The 20,586-nt window shown below is 39.9% G+C and overlaps 2 protein-coding genes across 2 annotated transcripts; one reads left to right on the top strand and one right to left on the bottom strand.

Annotated features, from left to right (window-relative positions):
* Positions 1-5,084: 5,084 nt before the first annotated feature.
* On the bottom strand, positions 5,085-10,137 carry LOC311502354 (lipase member H-like). Its single transcript, XM_084564539.1, has 9 exons — positions 9,948-10,137; positions 9,323-9,407; positions 8,149-8,519; positions 7,952-8,060; positions 7,156-7,257; positions 6,947-7,036; positions 5,826-5,934; positions 5,564-5,737; positions 5,085-5,433 (listed from the first exon to the last, which is right to left on the bottom strand). Exons 2-9 carry the CDS (start codon positions 9,378-9,380, stop codon positions 5,349-5,351), a joined length of 1,098 nt encoding a protein of 365 aa, XP_084420665.1. The 5' UTR covers positions 9,381-9,407; positions 9,948-10,137; the 3' UTR covers positions 5,085-5,348.
* Positions 10,138-15,954: 5,817 nt separating this feature from the next.
* LOC311502051 (choline-phosphate cytidylyltransferase B-like) lies at positions 15,955-20,556 on the top strand (the record flags this gene model as incomplete). Its single annotated transcript, XM_084564164.1, has 8 exons — positions 15,955-16,421; positions 17,407-17,506; positions 17,849-17,965; positions 18,905-19,056; positions 19,169-19,247; positions 19,347-19,489; positions 19,591-19,779; positions 20,326-20,556. The coding sequence occupies exons 1-8, from the start codon at positions 16,341-16,343 to the stop codon at positions 20,554-20,556; spliced, it is 1,092 nt and encodes a 363-aa protein (XP_084420290.1). The 5' UTR covers positions 15,955-16,340.
* Positions 20,557-20,586: the final 30 nt, after the last annotated feature.

Here is a 20,586-nt window from a genome sequence, read left to right as displayed (position 1 = left end):
ACACCCTGGACAGGTCGCCAGTCCATTGCAGGGCTAATGCAGAGACACGGACAACCATTCACACACACATGCACACCTACAGCCAATTTAGAATCACCAATTAACCTAATGAGCATGTCTTTGGATGGTGGGAGGAAGCCAGAGTACCTGGAGAGAACACTTGGTTTTATCCTTTCCAAATCAGGAACATATTTAATTAGACACTTCCTGAACATCCCTTTCTTAAAGACCTGAACAGCTGGAGTTTGTAGAACAGCTAACTATTTGGCCAAAGCTACTGTCACCTGTCCTTTTGCTCCGTCCACGGCCACAGATGATCTAATACATAGGTTTGCACATGCTGATAATATGTCCAGTAACAAACTAGAACGGTTATAAAATCAGAGTGGTGTCCTTTCAAAAAGAGCATTTACCTACTAGAAAATAAGTTATGCCATAAGTATATTTCTTCAGGTTGACAGTTAGTCCCCGTCGCTTAAAAACTACTCCAGTGACATCTAATGGAGGGAGACATGAAGTGTGAAATAAACTTTATGTGGAGATTTTATCTCCCATAACAATGGAAAGTCTTCATTACAATTGAAGTCATCTTTTAAATAGTGGTTAGAAGCAAATGAATCAAAACATTACATGAAACTATAAATCCGCACCCTTTCTTTTAGCCCTGTTTGTCCCTATACACATCTTTCAGCCCTTAGTATGACACCCTTCGCTATGCCTCAGTGATATTTGTGTCCAGAGCAGAGCTCCTCTCTGTCCTGCACTAAACTTAGACGTGACAGTACCACTCATAACAGCACGCTCTCCAGTCTGCTTTGGATTACAATGGATGGTGTCTAGTTACCACAGATGCTGCTGTATCTCACTGGTGACGCTGGAAAAACAAGGTGAGCGTACGCACCAGATCCTTTTCCTGTGACTGACAATAATCTGGTAATTGGTTTAGCATGTTTACTAATGACTCAATAATCTGTCTCTTTTTCTGCGTTGGCTCCAGCATGTGTTGAACATTTGTTCACTGCTGTTACATACAAGAAACACCCCACATTTAGTTTGATAGAAAAGGAATGCTTCCAGCTTATTGTATAAACTGAATTTGATTTATTAAGAAGAGCTACTAATTTAACAAGAATAATTACTATTTATAACAAACCATATACTGTCCAGCAGTTTCTGTGGATTTCTGCTTCACTGACTTGCTCCCATCTGTTATTTGTAGATGTAGACTTAAAGGGTTCTGCAGCTTTTTCTGTCTTGTATTCCTCTCTGTCACCATGGGCAGCTATAGCTCAGCCCTCATTCCCGGTAAGCCTTGCAACCATTGTTGTTACATCCTACTGTGGTCAAGTGCAGCATTTTCAAGGCTGAATGTTATTGCAGTAAAATCACACAACAAGATGTAGGTTTATTAGTATAATGGTTGTTGGTCTAAATTAATCCTGGGCTCAGTGAGGTGTCTGTTAACACTTATTCTCCATTTCTCTCGAAGACACTGAAGAGTTTGATTCAATTGTGTCTGTGGCGGAGAAGCTGAATGAGCAGGTAGCTCATGCTGCAGATGAGAGGTTACAGTCAGAGCTTCAGACTCTGGGAAGTATACATTTTTAGTCATCTTGAAGTCAAGCCATTATTATACTGTCCCGTTAAATAATGCTGTTGTGACTTGGTGCCGTGAGTGATAAGTGACTGTGGTCTGGTCTGTTTATGTCCTATCTGTCCTTGGGATAAATTTAACTTTTCTCAGCTGCTTCACGCACACACAGAGACTTACCACAGCTGAAGATATCCACTGCGACTCCTTGTTTAAAACAAGGTTTAAAGGCACTAAAAAATATGACCCGTATTCTCACAGGAGATCCATCATTGCAATGATCTCCTGGGACTCAGTTTTGCTAAAAGATGGAAGATTATTTTGTTCATACTGGATAAAGTAAATGTCTTTTACTTATCAAATGTCTAAAACTAGACTTGACCTACAGGTAATGTTCATGATGGACCAGGAAAGAAACGAAACCCAGAGTGAAGACATAAATTCTTCAACACTGCAAGAAAGCACTCAGGAAACAAGTCAGAATGGGCCCGTAAGTGTAAAAGATAAAGCGTATACACTCTCCATAAGGTACTCTTTTGTGAGATAAATTATTATTCACCATTTTATTATTATTTTTTATTTTTTTCCCACAGACAGCAGAGCAAAAAAGTGTGCCCACAAAGTCTTTCTCCTCTCTGTTGCCAAAGGCTCTATCTGCTGTACTGACCCCGGGACACAACTCTGATCCCCGGCCAAGCAGAAATCCAGATAAACACCCCTCACCAAACCTGGAACAGCTGCAGACGGAATTGAGAGTCCTAAAGGACCAGTTTGAGCAGATGAAGAGTCAGCACAAGTACGGCAGTGTTTCTTTAATCTCTCTTTTGGGGACTATTAGAGGTCACTGGCCCCTGTGTACCTGAACTGTTACCATGTGTCCAGCCATTATTTTCCAAGCCACTGTTAAAAATGAAACATTGTGTTTGGTGCCCCGAGCTCTTATTTTCATAGTGGTTGGAGCACATGTGGCATTCCTGTGATTTCAGGCACGTATTTGACAATATTTTGTGTTCCAGCAAAGAAATTAAACTGCTGATGAATGAGCTGGATGAGGAGAAAAGGATTCGCTTAACTTTACAGGTAAAATATTTATCACACAAATTAAGAAGATTAGCTTAACTTTCTGCCATGGTTTGATTTTAAGTCTTTTTCTGTATTGTTTTGTTTTAGATGGAAATCCAGCGTATGAAGAAGCACATGTCTAAATGAGGAGAAAAGTATGAGATATTTCTTTAAAACACTTCTCTTAGGTGGTTAATGTTATTTTTTGTTGGACTGCTGCGTGGGCTGGCCATGAGGACTGAAAGTTTTTACTGAGTCACTGCCGAATGTGCAAAGATGAGGCACAGTGGGAAAAGACTCAAGTTTAGAGGCTACAACAAACTGTCCTTTCTCACTGGAGCAGAGCAGCGATTAACTCCGTTATGAATGTAATGTGCTGCATTTACTTTTCTGTGCATTTTTGATCACCTTACACCCTGCATCTTCACCATTCCCTGGTGGAGAAACTGTCTTCTTAAGTGTTTTAAGGTTTGTCAAGACATTGGCAAGTGTCAAGTGGCAAGGTTGGAATATGTTTCGGGGATTATCATTTATTTAATGTTTTTCCTGTGAAGAAACGATTGACTCTTGTCACTTAAACTAGGACTGAATTTTAATTTTCTATATAATAATGATGATGTGGAGCATGAAGTCTTGATATTTTAGGTTGAATACAATCCTAGGTTGAATTAATCTTTTAGTCTTTTGATTGTGTAATTTTGTAATGTTAGTTAATTTAATGGATGTGTAGAAGAATTGTGAATTTATTAAAAAAAATAAAAATTAAAGCAGAGGATGAATCTTAGAACAGAATATTATTCCTCAATAAAGAAAGAAAACAAGAACAACCCCAGATTTCTTTTCAGCACTGTAGCCAGGCTGACAAAAAGCCACAGCTCTGCTGAGCCATCTATTCCTTTAGCCCTCAGTAGTAATGACTTCATGAGCTTCTTTACTAACAAAACGGTAGGCAGGAACAATTCAAGGCATCCCTCCACCAGCCGATCTCTATGGAGATGACACCCAGCTATATTTATCCATGAAACCAGATGAAACAAATCAGCTGGTTAAACTCCAAGCATGCCTTAAAGACATAAAAGCTTGGATGATCTGTAATATTCTACTCTTAAACTCATAGAAAACGGAAGGCATTTTATCTGGCCCTAAAGACCTCAGAGATTCATTATCTTATCACTTAGTTTGTCTGGATGGCATTACTTTGGCCTCCAGTACTACTGTGAGAAAACTTGTTATATTTGATGAGGATATGTCCTTTAATTTGCACATGAAGCAAGTAACCAGGACTGCCTTCTTTTATCAAAATCAGGAACATCTCAGAGTGATGCTGAAAAACTAGTTCATGCATTTGTGTCTTCCAGGCTGGATTATTAAAATTCTGTAACAAGAGCACTGACAGGAATTAGCAAGAGAGATCATATTACTCCAGTTTTAGCTTCTCTTCACTGGCTCCCCTTAAAATCTAGAATACAATACAATTTAAAATCCTTCTCCTTACATGCAAGGCCCTAAAAGGCCTAGCTCAATCGTATCTTATAGACGTCATTGTACCATATCATCCTAATAGATCACTTCGATCTCAAAGTCCGGGCTTACTTGCGGTTCTTAGAGTTTCAAAAAGTAGAATGGGAAGTAGAGCCTTCAACTATCAGGCTCCTCTCCTGAGGAACCAGCTCCTGGATTGAGAGGCAGACACACTGTCTTTTAAGCTTAGCCAGAAGACTTTTCTTTCAGATTAAGTATAGTCATGGCTGGCTCAGGTGACACTGAACCATCTCTTAATTATGCTGCTATAGGCCTAGGCTGCTAGGGGACGATGCACTGAGCACCTGTCCTCTACTCTCTCCGCTCTGGCACCGAGCTCCTATCCTCTAATTTATCATCTAATTCCCTGCCTATTACTACTCATGAATTTGTGTGCTACTACAGTATAGCATGTTATCTACATGTACGCTTTAGTCAGATGTACAGTATGTGTCTATGACAGATGTATGTTTATCTTGTTCCTCCTGCTGGTCTCTTCTCTCTCTTTTTCTGTCCCTCCATATGAGCTGGGTTCTGCTCATGGTTTCTTCCTGTTAAACGAGAGTTTTTCCTTGCCACCGTCACCTTCATGCTTGCTCTGAGGGTTTCAGGCCGGGTTTTAGACGGACTTTTGTACAGCATCTTGAGACAATTTGTATTGTTATTGTTATAGACGCTATATAAATAAAACTGAGTTGAATTGAATTGAATTGAAAAAACAGAATGGAATAAGTCACTGATCATCAGGTTATTGGTGAGATTAAGAACTAACTTCATTTCCACCTAAGCCAGTGTTAATATTTTGGCTGGAGGTCGAGAATGAAAATCACAAGAAAAACATTTTGTTGTTGCAGTCCATTACTTAGATATCTGGCCATGACAAGTCCATTGAGATTGATATTTTCTTCCACTGTTTATTTGTGAAATGTAAGTGATTTTTTTTCTATAAACATATACAGGTATGTACAATACTTTTATATATTCTCTTAAAAGCTCAAACATCATATGTTACACATATCACATTTCATTTTAGATCACAGTTCAAACATTGTAAATATTTGGCTTTGCTTTTTTTATGTGCTCTTCTTGTTCTCTTTCTGTACTGGAGAAACAGCAGAGTCAGCTGAATTTCTCTCAGCATGACCAGTAAAATGTTGGACTTGGGAATTGTATGTTAGAAGTTATTGTCTTCACAGGGTAGAAGCTTGAAGGTTACTTCTTTGCTCTCCTCAAGAAGGACATCGTATCGACACAGAGGCCTGCAAGGGACAAAGTTGATACTACTGTAAAACCAGAGCATTGCGATGTCAGGGAAGGTTGAGGACAAGAAAGTAGCTGATGTCATGTCATATAGAGCATTTCTTAAAGGAATTACAAAATGTTGCATACTTCACATTTCCTTCCAGGCGTGTGAGACGGGTGCGGAGAACACGGAGCTTTCGTTTAGGTTCAAAGACATTCCCAGTGGAGAATTCGAGGGACATCTTTTCCACTGATTGAATGTCACTGTCAAACTGTGCCAACAGCTTGGTCTCTGTGAACTTCTTAAACTTTGATGCTTTGCTGATGTGAAGAAGAAAACAGATTACTGACAGAGAAAGCAGTTGCAGAGGGACAAGAGGACTCATGGGTACTTGCAGAGAAGCCTTACTGGTCAATGGTTGCCACCACTTCTTTGCCATTGCCGTGAAGTTTAACAGTCATGTATCCCCACCGCTCTGCCTTGTTCCAGGTCATCACATCCACCAAGTAGTTTGTCTCTGACAGAGGACATTACAGTTTTTATTGAAACATATGTCCACCACTAAAAAAATTTTCATTACTCTTTGTTCAAACATATCTACAAGTAAGACTTAGCATGAGGTTTTGCTCTTAATGTGGGACATATCTGCATTCACTCAAAACACAGTGCAGCCGTCAGATGAGTCTCACATATCTCTCACAATCTCACAGTTATAGTTTCACTATAGAAAGTTCCCTTTAGAAATCAAATTACAGCCTGCTATACCAATACTCAGAGGATAGAAGGCATGTTTAAATATTCAAAACAAAAATTTAAAAGAAAATTGTCTGTAACCTCTGGAAAGGAACCAGTATTTTGAGAATGAAGTAAGACTGTGAAAATGATGATTAGACTAGCGGCTATAGCAAACAATAACAGTCAATATACTGTATACTAAGGACAGTTGTTTTTCTAGGTTAATGTTTTCACATAAAAAGAATATGGCTGTGCTTGTGTTGATTTTATAGGTTTTTATCCCCATAAAGCCACTGATGTGTGCTGCTTTCCAGTGTCATTAGTCATTTTAGGTCGCATGACAAACACTTAGGTGTTGACTACTAAATAATATTAGCTGTCTTATGATGTTGTATTTGCTGGATCCTTTTCTGTGACGGCAAAGTGGCAGAGTTGCTAGTTTTTTTTTAATTTAAACCAAGTCAGCCCATTTGGACAGAGGTTTAGCTGTGAGTGTCTTATGACAGGGTGTGAAAATGAATTCCCGTATAAAACTGTATTGGCACCGAGTCACAAAAACAGCAGTTCTTGCCTAATAGGGCTTCAATGTTTTCCTTCAAACACAGCCTTAGTGTACCAGCACTAAGGCTGTGCTGGTACACGTCCGATTGATAGAGTCAAGGAAGAGCAACACTGATCTCTGGTGGTCACACTTAAAATAGGCTCCTCCTGTTCAGGGGTATGAAAGTGGATGTTTAACTTAGAGTCTAGTTTATTTCCTTATCACAAGTTGCCCTATGTCTTAATGACCTTACCAGAAAAGATGGTCAAGGGACAACCAGGCTGATCTGTTCCTCCATTAGCATAGAAATCAATGTGGCCCAGTGGTTCTCTGAAGCCCAACGCTGTAAACATACACTTGACACATGAATATAATAATAATCATAATTTAACACAAATGCAAAATGTTTATGCCTTTGCACACAGAAAGAATAATTTTAGAATAAAACATATACATACTGACCATCTATGTCTGTGTGAAGTACATCCACAAACTCTGCATCTGTGGGGTCCAGTCGGTCCTTCTCAGAACGGCCAGTGAACAAAGGCCCAGCGGGATCCAGAGCTGCAAATAAAGCAAATCTCAGTATGACTTCCCCAAACCCTCCATTAGCTGACAAAAGCTAGAAATAGCTGGCTTAGGACAAACCAGTGTAGCTTTTTATTTTTGTCATGCAGAAGCACTTTGATACCATCAACTCTTTGTTTTACAGGTGAACTCTTTGCTGTTTTAAAATACTTTAGATGTCTAGACATCTTTTCTTTTTATGCCTGACACTCCTCTGAAACAAAACAGGTCTTTGTTCTGGACTGCGCTGCAAAGATTTTCTGCCTTTTATTATCTCTCCAGGGATTTAATGAAAACTGCCCTGCTTTATTCGTGGTACCAAAAGCAGACAAGACCTGAAGTGTGATATGTTGCTCAATGCTGACCAAATGCAAAGCCTTTGCACACTCTGTATCATTTAATAAACCCTTTGTCAGCAGGACTTCCCCACTCCATGTTCTTAGTTACTTGTAATGTCTGCAAACCAGGAATTAAAGCCAACTCAAGTGTCTATAACTAAAAATTTAACTATCAATATTCTGTTCTCCTTTCACTTCAGGACTATGGGACTTTGCATGTCCTACTTGAGGCTCAGTCAGAGTCATTTTGTTACTGTACTGATTGGCAGTGGATTGAAACGTGTATGAGCTCAGATTCTACAATTTTGAATCAGAAACTAAAACTGTGTGGATTTACCATATGTACCACTTACCTGTAATTCTTCCAATTGATCCATTGAAGTTAGCTCCAACAAAGCCTGATATATGGGCTCCAAGACTGACTCCAATCATGTGGATGGATCTTAAAGACGCACCATTATCCTGAAATGATCAGTCATTAGTCTTGTTATGCACAACACAATGTGTGACATTGCAGGGATGATTGCAGATTATCAGATAGATTTCATACCTGCATCATTTGAATGAAAGCCGTGATGTTGTCTGCAGCCTTCTTCGTGTTCTCCACTGCCTTCATGTAATTCAAATTAGCAGCTCCGAAGTTCCAGTCCACCACTATCACATTAAGGTCAGTCCTCTCCAGCAGCAGCTCCCTAATCGGGTTTATCCACACTGGTGGAGAGCCGGAGGGGCGATACCCATGAATGACGAAAGTGGTAGGTCTGGCCAACTGGAACTGGGGATGAGCAGACAGGTCGCTGTGGGAGAGCAGCGTACCACAGGTGACATTTTCCCTGGTGTACAGCAACAACCTAACTCTAACGCTGGTGCCAGCGATGGCGTGAGCGAGCTTTAGATCCGTGAACTCAGCACATTCTTGAGCTGGGGTTGATAATAAGAAAAAAGAAAAAGTAAAATGGACATTATTATTTCAATCTCATCAAGAAAAGTTGCACAAACCTCTAAATATATTGTTGCATAGCTAAAGTTTCTGAAGTTTTCATGAACAATTGGGAAAAACAGGCAATTGAGCAACACTGAGATTTGTGAATCAGAGTATTACTATATTTATAATACATTTTGAGAATGTGTATCACATTAATGATGACATAAGTATAATCAGAGGGACATGGGAAAAAGCGGAAGATATCAGCACCGTATCATGACTAAAGGTGAGATGGAGACAAGGCTGCGTGCAAGTAATGACTAAATAAAATCTATGACGACTCAAACAAAATATGTCGATACAAGAGGAAGACTGTGACATTTGTTGTTTTATAAATGATTCATTTGTACTTAAACATATTGTTTTTGTCAGTGTTACCAACTAAACTATGTGGTAACTGAAATTCATATATTTTTATCAGCTTCTTTCTGTGACTGTTTCTCCATTTACAAAAAAACGAAAAAACAAACAGCCCTGGGTGTATGCTGCATACTGATCAGCTGTGAGCTCAGTTCAACCCTATTTAGAACCACAGCCAAGGTCATTTACAGAAATGTGTTGCTTTTCTCAAGAAATTTCAGTTCCTCAAATGACTGTGACAAGACCGTACTTCTTATTCACGTCACATCACAACGGACCATGTTGGCGCCTGTCTGTATTCACGCAAATACTGCACACACACAAGCCTAGATGCAAACTGATATATTTACATTTCAAAGTCCTGTGCTTTGGGACATACCTTTGCATATCTGAACAGTTGTCAGCAGCAGCAGTGTCAGATATTGCCACAGGAACATGCTTTATACCAGGATTGTGAGAGTAACCTGTGGACAGAATTTTAATGCATAAAAATACATCAGCCAGACATTATTTAGGTAGGAACTAACACAAATACATTTGTAGGAGATCACTGTGACCCTCAAAATACAGCTGGTTGGAAATAAGTCAAATAAGTCTAGTTGATTTTGCTTTAACAATTAGATATTTCCTCACAGACATTTTATATTCTCAGAAGGCAGCCTACCTCACTGGAACACAGTTAAAAAAAAAAAAACAGATTACTACAGGTTACTTATTTACCTACGTTCTGATGTGATGAGACCAGGGTCATGAACGAGTGGAAAAAGTAATTACCATTTACAGTGTTGGCACCAGTAACTTTGGGGCTGAAAGTCACTTCCCTCCACCCACTGTGAGTAATCTCAACCAATGACTCTGTGATCCTAAGTGAAACTGCAATTCTCGTTCTCGGACAGTCTGGTCTAGTAGGTCTAATTTCTCCTCTATAGTAGACGTTTACTGAGTACATACTCTATGATAACTGTCTTCTCAGCTGAAAAATGACGGAGTATAACATTTCTTACCGTTAATGTTGGATAATATGTCCTGACCTGGTGTGTCAAATGTCGAGAATGTCACAAATTATCCTGTGACTGTAACTCCACATATTTGAGAGGCGTTCACTTCAGGAAGTGAGAAGGACAACAACAGCAGAGCAATACTCCCGCCCTGCCTACTCTCTCAAGGATAACCACACCCCTAACCCCAGGTCGTTCTGATCCCAGGTATGCATTCCTGTGAACTCACTCTTAGTTCCTGTGTACTCAAACCGGTTATGTTACCATTAACGTGTTTTTAATGGGACTTGAATCAGCAAAAACAACCGAATCTCTGCTCATTCAACCCATTCTCATGCATGTCGAGGGAATGAGAATGAAAGCGAAACATGTTATTGGCTTTTCAAAAAAAAACTTGTCACTTCTGCAGAAAATAATGATTCACTTCTACTTAGCTGACCTTCGCGTGTTTCCCCACATTGCACTGTAGTATATGTTGATTACAAGAATGTGTGGAAAATATGAAGGATCTCATATAGCTTTGGAAGTCTAAGGGGATTTTCGAAACCTTTGCTGAGTATCAGTTATCAGTTGTTGCAGGAGTTTCAGGGTGAATCATAGCTTATTTATTTATTTTTCTCCACCAACTTCTGTAGCTCCAACTGAAAAGGGACTTGAGTCGTGTAGCGTTTGTTCCGCAAAATGAGATAACAATGACAATACAATAAAATTAAAAGTATTGAAAAACAACTGCTTCTTGTTTCTGGAAAATGCTTTTGCAGGTCCTAAAAATCTGCACACATTTTTCTGTTAAACACTTAATCAAAGTAAAAGTGATATTTTGCCTAACATCCTACTTACATAAACATTATGAATATATGAACATAAAACACACCCAGAGTGGTAACAAGAAAAACTAGGAAAGACTTTAATGCATTTAGTTTTTTCTAGATTTATTTTTTATTTCAGCGTTCACTTTACCAAAGGAGGTCTTTTGTTGTTCTTTCCCTCCCAGTTTAATTACAATTTCTAACAAGATTCTAACTGCATGTCAGCATTAAGATTTCTGACAATTGACAAGCCAAGGATTACTTTCTCTGGCTGATTTTATTTGCCCTGTATATGCTCCCCCAACCCATAAGGACCCACGGTGACACAGGTGTCAAACACCCTGTAAATACTCTGGAAAGTTCCAGATAGAGCTTTTTTCTTGAATGTAACTCATGAAGTCCCAGAGTGACATCCACTTAACATCCTGGCAAAGTCATGTGACAGTATGTGAATTGTTGTCCTCATGACATCACTTCCAAAATGGTGGCATACCTGGTTAGCACTTGGGAGAGAGCTAGCTAATTTTGAAAAATCTCTTTTTGGACTGTAAAGGTAGGTTTCAGCCCATGTAACAGTTGTAATCCTTTAATAACAAGTCCATGATCACTTTTAAACTGTTCTGACCACATTACTTGCACAAATTTATGCGTAGAAAGCTTAGAAAAATCGCTGTGACATATGTGTCACATCAGGCCTTTAACATAAAAAATGCTGTGGAAATTGCCATGTGACGTATTTGTCACAATAAGAAAAATGGCAATGATTTGCTCAAATAATTAAGCTCCATCAGTTAATTTGTATTAACTGATTGTATTGGTGGTTCATTTGAAAGCATAATGTCAAGTTAAATAAATGATAAGATGTATAATGACACATGTCAGAAGGTGCACATCAGTCCCAAAAGTGCACCTTCTCTTTAGCGGAAACACTTTTCTTGGTAAATAGCTGGACAAACAAACACACAAACAGTTTTTATTAAACTATGCTGGCCCTGGTTCAATTCAATTTAATTCAATTAAATTTTATTTATATAGCGTCAATAACAATACAAATCGTCTCAAGACGCTTTACAAAAACCCGGCCTGAAACCCCCAGAGCAAGCCTGAAGGTGACGGTGGCAGGAAAAACTCCCCTTTAACAGGAAGAAACCTTGAGCAGAACACCGCTCATATGGAAGGACCCATCTACCTAAGGCAGTGTCTCTTTTCTTTATATTGTAGTGTGCATAAGAAAAACCGGTTCAGTGTTGGCATCTTTACATTTCACTGACAACACTGACTCGCCCAACAAGCATGTACAGGACAAGTGTTGGAAGATCCACCCATGGCTTGATATGTTTCGCAAACAATGCCTGGAAATCACACCAGAGGAGTACCACTCCATTGATGAGCATTCATGGGTGGAGTAGACCTCCATGATGCATGCGTCGCAAGGTACAAGTACGACATAAGGTCACGGAGGTGGTATCTCTACCTGTTCTGGCAAACCATCATGCTAGGCCTAGTCAATACATGGCTGATCTACCGCCGTGACTGTAAACTACTTGGTGTCCAAAAGCCACTGAAACAAAGCCACTGTTGAAAATACCTCTAATATGAGGCTGTTTTATTGTTAAATTAAATTATTTTATTAAATTTGAATAATAATTTGTGGCTAAGGGCGGCACAGTGGAAAGGTGGTTAGCACTGATGCCTCACAGCGAGAAGGTCACCGGTTCGAATCCATGGGCCGGCTGGCCTTTCTGTGTGGAGTTTGCATGTTCTCCCTGTGTCTGCGTGGGTTCTCTCCGGGTTCTCCAGCTTCCTCCCACCGTCCAAAGACATGCTGGTTAGGTTCATTGGTGATTCTAAATTGGCCGTAGTTGTGAGTGTGAATGGTTGTCTGTCTCTCTGTGTTAGCCCTGCGATAGACTGGAGACCTGTCCAGGGTGTACCCTTGCCTCTCACCCGATGACAGCTGGGATAGGCTCCAGCAGACCCCCGCGACCCTTAACAGGACTAAACGGGTATGGAAAATGAATGAATTTGTGGCTAAACCTTATTAAAAAATAAGTCATTTAGATTTATATTGTGGAAATGCAAATAAAATGGCAACTCTGTGTTTCTAAAGAAGAAACTGCCAAGTGGATTTATTTTCAAATAACATATAAAATCTATAATAAATTTCCTTTAAACGCCTGATGTGACATATATGTCACTTTACAGATCTTGGCCACTAGGTGGTGTTTTTCCAAAATAACATGTTCTAGGTGACCCACCTGGTCTGTTTTATATCCAGCATAATTTTCCCTTAAAGAAAAATGGGTCTGGGTTCTTATGGGTTAAGCCACATTCTCAGGAGGTATGGCATCTCTTTTCATTTTCATACAGACGATACTCCTGTCTGCTCCTGGACTCCTGGACTGTCTCAAGGACATTAAAGATTGGATGTCAACATTTTTATTTATTTGTTTTTTTAAATTTCAATGAAAGTAAAACTGAGAATGTTCAGACTTAGTGGTGTGTGCAAGACTCCTCATAGGGACCTGAGTCATGTTTTTATCTCATCTCGTCTTGACTACTGTATTCATTCATTCATTCATTTTCTATACCCGGTTATTCCTGTTAAGGGTGGCGGGGGTCTGCTGGAGCCTATCCCAGCTGCCATCGGGCGAGAGGCAGGGGTACACCCTGGACAGGTCGCCAGTCCATCGCAGGGCTAACACAGAGACAGACAACCATTCACACTCACACTCACACCTACAGCCAATTTAGAATCACCAGTCAACCTAATGAGCATGTCTTTGGATGGTGGGAGGAAGCCGGAGTACCTGGAGAGAACACACGCAGACACAGGGAGAACATGCAAACTCCACACAGGACAATGACCCTAAGCATGCTAAAATAACAAAGGAGTGGTTTCAGAACAATTCTGACTGTTCTAGAATGGCATAGCCAGAGCTGGATTTGAATCAGTGACCTTCTTGCTGTGAGGCATCAGTGCTAATCACCTCGCCACTGTGCCGCCCTTGACTACTGTAATGTTCTCTATACTGGTGTTAACCAGGCCTCTCTGCAGTTGGTGCAGAATGCTGCAGCTTGTCTTTTAACAAGAACATGCAAGCAAGAACACACTTTCCCTTCCTGGCCTGCCTTCACTGGCTCCCAGTACGTTTTAGGATTGATTTTAAGATTTTAGTGTTTGCTTATAAATCACTAAAAGGTCTGGCTCTTACATACAGCGGGTACGGAGTATTCAGACCCCCTTAAAATGTTCACTCTTTGTTATATTGAATCACAAAATCATTTAAGATAATTTTTTTCCTCATCAATACACACAGCACCCCATATTGACTGAAAAACTCAGAATTGTAGACATTATTGCAAATTTATTAAACAATAAAAAACTGAAATATCACGCAGTCACAAGTTTTCAGACTCTTTGCTCAGTATTGAGTAGAAGCACCCATTTGAGCTAATAAAGCCATGAGTCTTCTTAAATGATGCAACCTGGATTTGGGGATTCTCTGCCATTCCTCTTTGCAAATCCTCTCCAGTTCTGTCAGGTTGGATGGTGAACATTGGTGGACAGCCATTTTCAGGTCTCTCCAGAGATGCTTAATCGGATTTAAGTCAGGGCTCTGCCTGGGCCATTCAAGAACAGTCAGAGTTGTTCTGAAACCACTCCTTTGTTATTTTAGCATGCTTAGGGTCATTGTCTTGTTGGAAGGTGAACCTTCAGCCCAGTCTGAGGTTCAGAGCGCTCTGGAAAAGGTTTTCGTCCAGGATATCTCTGTACTTGGCCGTATTCATCTTTCCTTCAATTGCAACCAGTCGTCCTGTCCCTGCAGCTGAAAAAGACCCATAGTCTGGGAGTCCTTCAAGTGTTTTTTTGGCAAACTCTGTGCAGGCTCTAATGTGTCTTGCACTGAGGAGAGGTTTCCGTCGGGCCACTCTGCCATGAAATCGAGATTGGTGGAAGGCTACAGTGAGGGTTGACTTTCTGGAAATTTCCCCCATCTCCCCTCTGCATCTCTGGAGCTCCAGTCACAGTGTTCTTTGGGTTCTTCTTTACCTCTCTCACCAAGGCTCTTCTAGCCTGACAGTTGTCCCAAATGCCTTCCATTTAAAGATTTGGAGGCCACTGTGCTCTTAAGAACCTTAAGTGTAGCAGAAACTATTTTGTAACCTTGACCAGATCTGTGCCTTGCCACAATTCTGTCTCTGAGCTCTTGGGGCATTTCTTTTGACCTCATGATTCTCATTTGCTCTGACATACACTGTGAGCTGTAAGGTCTTATATAGACAGGTGTGTGCCTTTCCTAATCAAATCGAAACAATTTAATACAAATACAGCTGGACTCTAATGAAGGTGAAGAACCATCTCATGGATGATCAGAAGAAATGGACAGCACCTGAGGTAAATATACGAGTGTCACAGCAAAGGGTCTGAATACGTATGGCCATGTGATATTTTAGTTTTTCTTTTTTAATGGATTTGCAAAAAACATTTTTCAGTGTTTTTCTATCAAATTGGGGTGCTGTGTGTACACTGATGAGGAAAACAATGAACTTAAATAACTTTAGCAAATGGCTGCAATATAACAAAGAGTGAAAAAATTCTCCTACAACCACATGTCCCATTAAGATCACTCAGGTCTGCTGACCACTGTCTTCTGGTGATCCCTAGAACAACGCTGAAGCACAGGGGAGATTGTTCTTTCTCAGCTGAAGCCCCCAAACTGGAAAAGTTTACTTCTGCATATTAGACAGGGAAGCGATACTGCCTGTTTTTAAATCCCTTCACATTTTTACTCTTTGGCATTTGATTCAGTTTGAGACCAGACTGTTTGTATGTTTCATATATTGTTACATGCCATGACTACTCTGTTCAGCACTTTGGTCAACATTCCTTGTTTATAAATGTGCTTTATACCTGACATTGATATTGACTTTTTATACTGCAACAGGGTTGATTGAATTCTAATGCTATAATTTAGACAGCCTGTAAATAATGCAGCAGGTGATGTAAAAATTGGATGTGTCTTGCACTTGACAGCATGTCATTCATTTGAATGTTCCCAAACTCCAGTATGGTACCATGGGAAACTGAAGACAGCTTTGTGAAATGCTGGGGCACATCGTCCCTCTGTGTTTGGCTCCAAAGGCTGACAGCGCAAGAGCTTTGGCCACATAGCCTTATAGTTGATCTTCTTTAGTTTCCCACGCATAAAGTGTCCATATATGACTCAATTCTCTATGTGTCACAGCCAGGAGGAAAACGTAAGAAACTTTTTCAAACATGCAGATTCATTAACTAAACTGAAAAATCGCTGGACTTTATAGAGTAACATTGCACACGTAATTCTGCCCTCTGATAGAGATAAAGGAGAAGTCTTCATAGTACAGATTACAAATGCAATCGCCAGCTCTGAAAAACTCTCCCGGAGAGGCCTGAACTTTGCTCTCTATGTTCTCCCGTCATCAGGCTGATGGGATGGATACTTAAAAAGAAACACAAGCTTAGAAATCACCCTTGCACACTGGTTAGCCCACCTGAGAGGAGCCGTACAGTGCTGTTTGTGGCTGACAAGTCAACAGAATATCCAGAATGGCTGGCAGGAGACGAGGCCGAGGAAGCAACGTCCAGCAACAGCAAGCCCCACAGCACAGAAGAAGAGGCCAACACAGGGTAAATCCACTGTCATGTTATTACGAAATGCGGCTACTGTACACTGCACTTATTCACATTAGAGCCACAGAAAGGAGATTGTGCTTGCCTCACTTTTGTTTTTGCATAATTTGTTTGAGAAGACATTGGGAAGTATAACACGGAAGAGAAAAGCATCTGACTTACAGTGTATTATGTTTTTATGAGAAGGGCCTGGACTATTACAGACTGTGTAGTTATTTGACTTGGGAGAGTTTACTGATTAGCAGGGTGGAACAATGTAGCAGTGACTCATATTTATGTGTGTAATATTCTATATTACTACATGATTAATGTCGAATGATTTTAAAAACTTAGTTGGAAAGTCATTCCTTTCGGCAAATAGGTGTGATTGCTGCGAATGTATCAGAATTGGGAGTCATACTGCATAAAGGTTAAGTACAGATGGTGCACAGTGTTATCTAATATTAGTGTCTCCATTGTGGAAACGTGCAGGCTTGTGTGTATTTTTACTCGAAGGCATACAGTGAGAAGTCATTGTTGACAACTGTATATCTACTATAAGACAAAAAAAATATAATTTGTAGCATGTTAAATTATTAGCATTCATGAAGTGGGGAATATTTCAAAAAAACATTTTGCACAGCTAAATTAGAGAAAGAAAAAATGTTTCAAGCAGGGCAAAAGTCCATAGTATATCTTACAAAAGATAAAGGTGCAAAAATGTATCTGCACACAACCCAAAGTCCATGATGTATTAAGACAATCATTACTTGTCTCAAAGAAATTATCAAACTTATCTTGTCTTGACCTGCACATTTGCAGTACCTCATATTAATAATATGAGGTATAATACATGCATTCTCAATTCTGCAGTAATGCTGTTGTTGTATGTTGTCTTCCTGCACTCTGAATCTGATAAGTTATTTAGGGAACATGTGAAATAACACACCAACATTTGTCAACACGTTTTTATTTTCTGTTTCTGTCTTGTCTGTGTGTTCAGACTCTACGGGAGCCTGCAGCTTTTGCCAAGTCTACAGGTTTTGAATCAGAGATCCCCCATGAAAAGTTGACCATTGCTCAAGCACGGAGGGGCACACCAGGTTACACAATATCTTTTTCTTCCCGTAGCTATTTAATGAATTGTATCTGTGGGTCTCTCCAGATTTTGTCAGTCTTAGCTAATGACAGCAAAGAAATAAGGGAAGACAGTAAGGAACAAGATGTTTCAGTATTTTGGTATCAGCTGATATCAGCTGGGTATCAGTATTCTTTAATTGCTTGGCTGTTTGAGGGTTTGGCATTATCGTGATCTTGCTCTACGGGAATGCATCACGTCATATTAATGACACGTTAGCTGAATAAATGCATTAAGATCTTCATCCCCTGATCAGCTATGTTTCGTAATATCTTGATTGTATTTAAAACCCTTGTGTATCTTGTAGCTCATCGCCCAGTGCGAGTCTATGCTGATGGGATCTTTGATCTTTTCCATTCGGGTCATGCTCGGGCTCTGATGCAGGCTAAAAATGTGTTCCCCAACACTCACCTGATTGTGGGAGGTAGGTATGGATCACACTCAGTTTCTTAACAATGTCTTACGAAAACACATTAGGGAGGTAAGATGGGTTTAACTTTGCGCAGAGTGGACTGGAACAACATTTTAATTTATAAATTTAATCTTGAAATGGCCTTAAAAGCAACAGCATTTTAAATACACAGTTCTTTGTTTTCTTTCTTCTTTTTTTTTTAAAGTGGGGTTGCATGAGCTACTTTTCCAAAGTCAGTGTCTTTATCATTTTCATTGTAAGCTACATTTAGAATATCATCATCATCATTATCCTATTCTGAATACATCATTCATAGCACAGTGAAACTAATATGGATTCACAATGACGTATGGTCTTTTTTTAAGGTGGCTATAATACATTCTGCTGCTGACCCGTCCGCAGCTTTTAATTGCTTGGCTTTCGTGCCAAAGGTAATCCTGACCCATTGGTCCACCTTCATTTAATGTATGGGGCCAGGGACACATGTCACATTGATCTTATGTTATTGAACATGCATTTAAATAGTTTAAAAAATAGTTTATTACCACTCTCTGCCTGCACTGTACATTATTTTATTGTCAGTTTACTTGAAAAAGATTGACTTAGTGTTTCAGTATACAATCTGAATTATGTGCAGTAAATGAAGCTTTTTATGCACTAAAATATGGACAGTGAATTAGAGAGATTACCCATATATTACTTTCAAAACATCAAGCTAGAGTCATCAAGCATTGTGACATTGGTCCAGGGACACATTTCCTGTCAGGGATACCCACTTTGGCCACTTTTCTGCTTCTCCAAAATGGTGACACGCCAACCCCAGTCTACAATAGGTAATACAGTGGCTATGAATAAGTAACCAATACAACTCCACAGACTGGACTCAATTTAATTTCACATTAAGTCTCCATATAAATGTAAGGCATCACATGTAAACGCCTGTGTCTGCAGTGTGCAGTGACGAACTCACCCACAAGTACAAGGGCTATACGGTGATGACGGAAGATGAGCGCTATGATGCCCTCAGGCACTGCCGTTATGTTGATGAGGTGGTGCGAGACGCTCCCTGGACCCTTACCACAGAGTTCCTCAAGAAACATAAGGTCAAAGGTCACGTAGTAACTGGATACACAGCCTCTTACAGTGTCAAACCATGACAACAGCAAAGATCTGTGGTATTCCCTCAGTCTGAATACTATCATGTTGCACTCACAGATTGACTTTGTGGCCCATGACGATATTCCTTACACTTCTGCTGGATCAGAGGATGTTTATAAGCACATCAAGGAAGCAGGTAAAGATTTGTATTGTCCACTGGAATTAATTCTACTAATTGAATTTCTCACTTCGGATCTGATCACATGTTGTTAAATAATTTGTGTATTCATGTCAGGAATGTTTGTGGCCACTCAGAGGACAGAGGGCATCTCCACGTCTGATCTCATCACTCGCATCGTCCGAGACTATGACATCTATGTCCGGCGTAACCTGCAAAGAGGCTACACGGCCCGTGAACTAAATGTTGGGTTCATTAATGTAAGAAAATATTTCATGTTTTAAAAATCGAGGTTTAAAAAGAAACAATATTCAAATACTGAAATAAACACAGATTCCACTTACCTCTTCTTTCCTGACAGGAGAAAAAGTACCGGCTCCAGAACCAGGTGGACAAAATGAAAGAGACGGTCCGTACGGTGGAGGAAAAGTCTAAACACTTTGTCTACAGAGTGGAGGAGAAGAGCCAGGACCTCATCCACAAATGGGAAGAGAAGTCCAGAGAATTCATTAGCAGCTTCCTGGAGCTTTTTGGACCAGATGGAGCCTGGGTACAATTACTTTTACATAAAAAGAAAATAGAACACAACAACTAATATAGAAGTTTTAATTTCTAGGTTCTCAATTAAAGCCTTACTTTGTTATTATTTTTTTAATTTGTGAAAAAAATAAATAAATAAATCATAAGACATGTGACAACGGAGGTCAGTCAGCTACATCAGGCTATTGAGAGAGTGATATCTCCATTCAAGATAAATAAAAAAGCTTCTTACAACTGCTGAACTCCAAATACTTGTGTATACACACATGGTCAGTGTAGTTATGACCAGGTACTAAAATGATTTCACATAAGGTCCCAAAATATTAAAGACCATCACTGCTTATACAGTGGATCTCCTGTGCAAATTGAGAACAAATATTTCTGTAAACTGTAAACACAATAAAATGCCACTCTGGGGAATGTAAGAAATCACTAATGTAACGTTGCCATTACAATAAGCAAGCAGATACATATATGATTACATGATCAAATAATTAATTTGAACTACTAAATGATCATCTAAAGCTCTTTTCTATCTCTCTCCCTCTCTGTTTAGCATGCAATTCAGGAGCGAAGTGGTCGTATGCTCCAGGCCCTGTCACCCTACTCCTCACCACGTGGCTCCCCCAGGAGCAGTCCCACCAGAATGCGTTCGGTTTCTCCCGAGTCCCTCTCCTCCTCTGCCTCTGCTTCACCACCTTCCTCCCCAGCCTCTCCGTCCTCGCGCAAAAAGGGGGCACGCTCCTCCCTCAAAGCTGCCTCTTCATACAGCAAAGATGCACAATAAGCTGCCCATGCTTTAATCGTGTTTATTGGT

This window comes from Chelon labrosus (assembly GCF_963514085.1).
Source record: "Chelon labrosus genome assembly, chromosome: 17".
NCBI lineage: Eukaryota > Metazoa > Chordata > Actinopteri > Mugiliformes > Mugilidae > Chelon > Chelon labrosus.
This window is presented reverse-complemented; position numbering and strand designations above follow the sequence as displayed.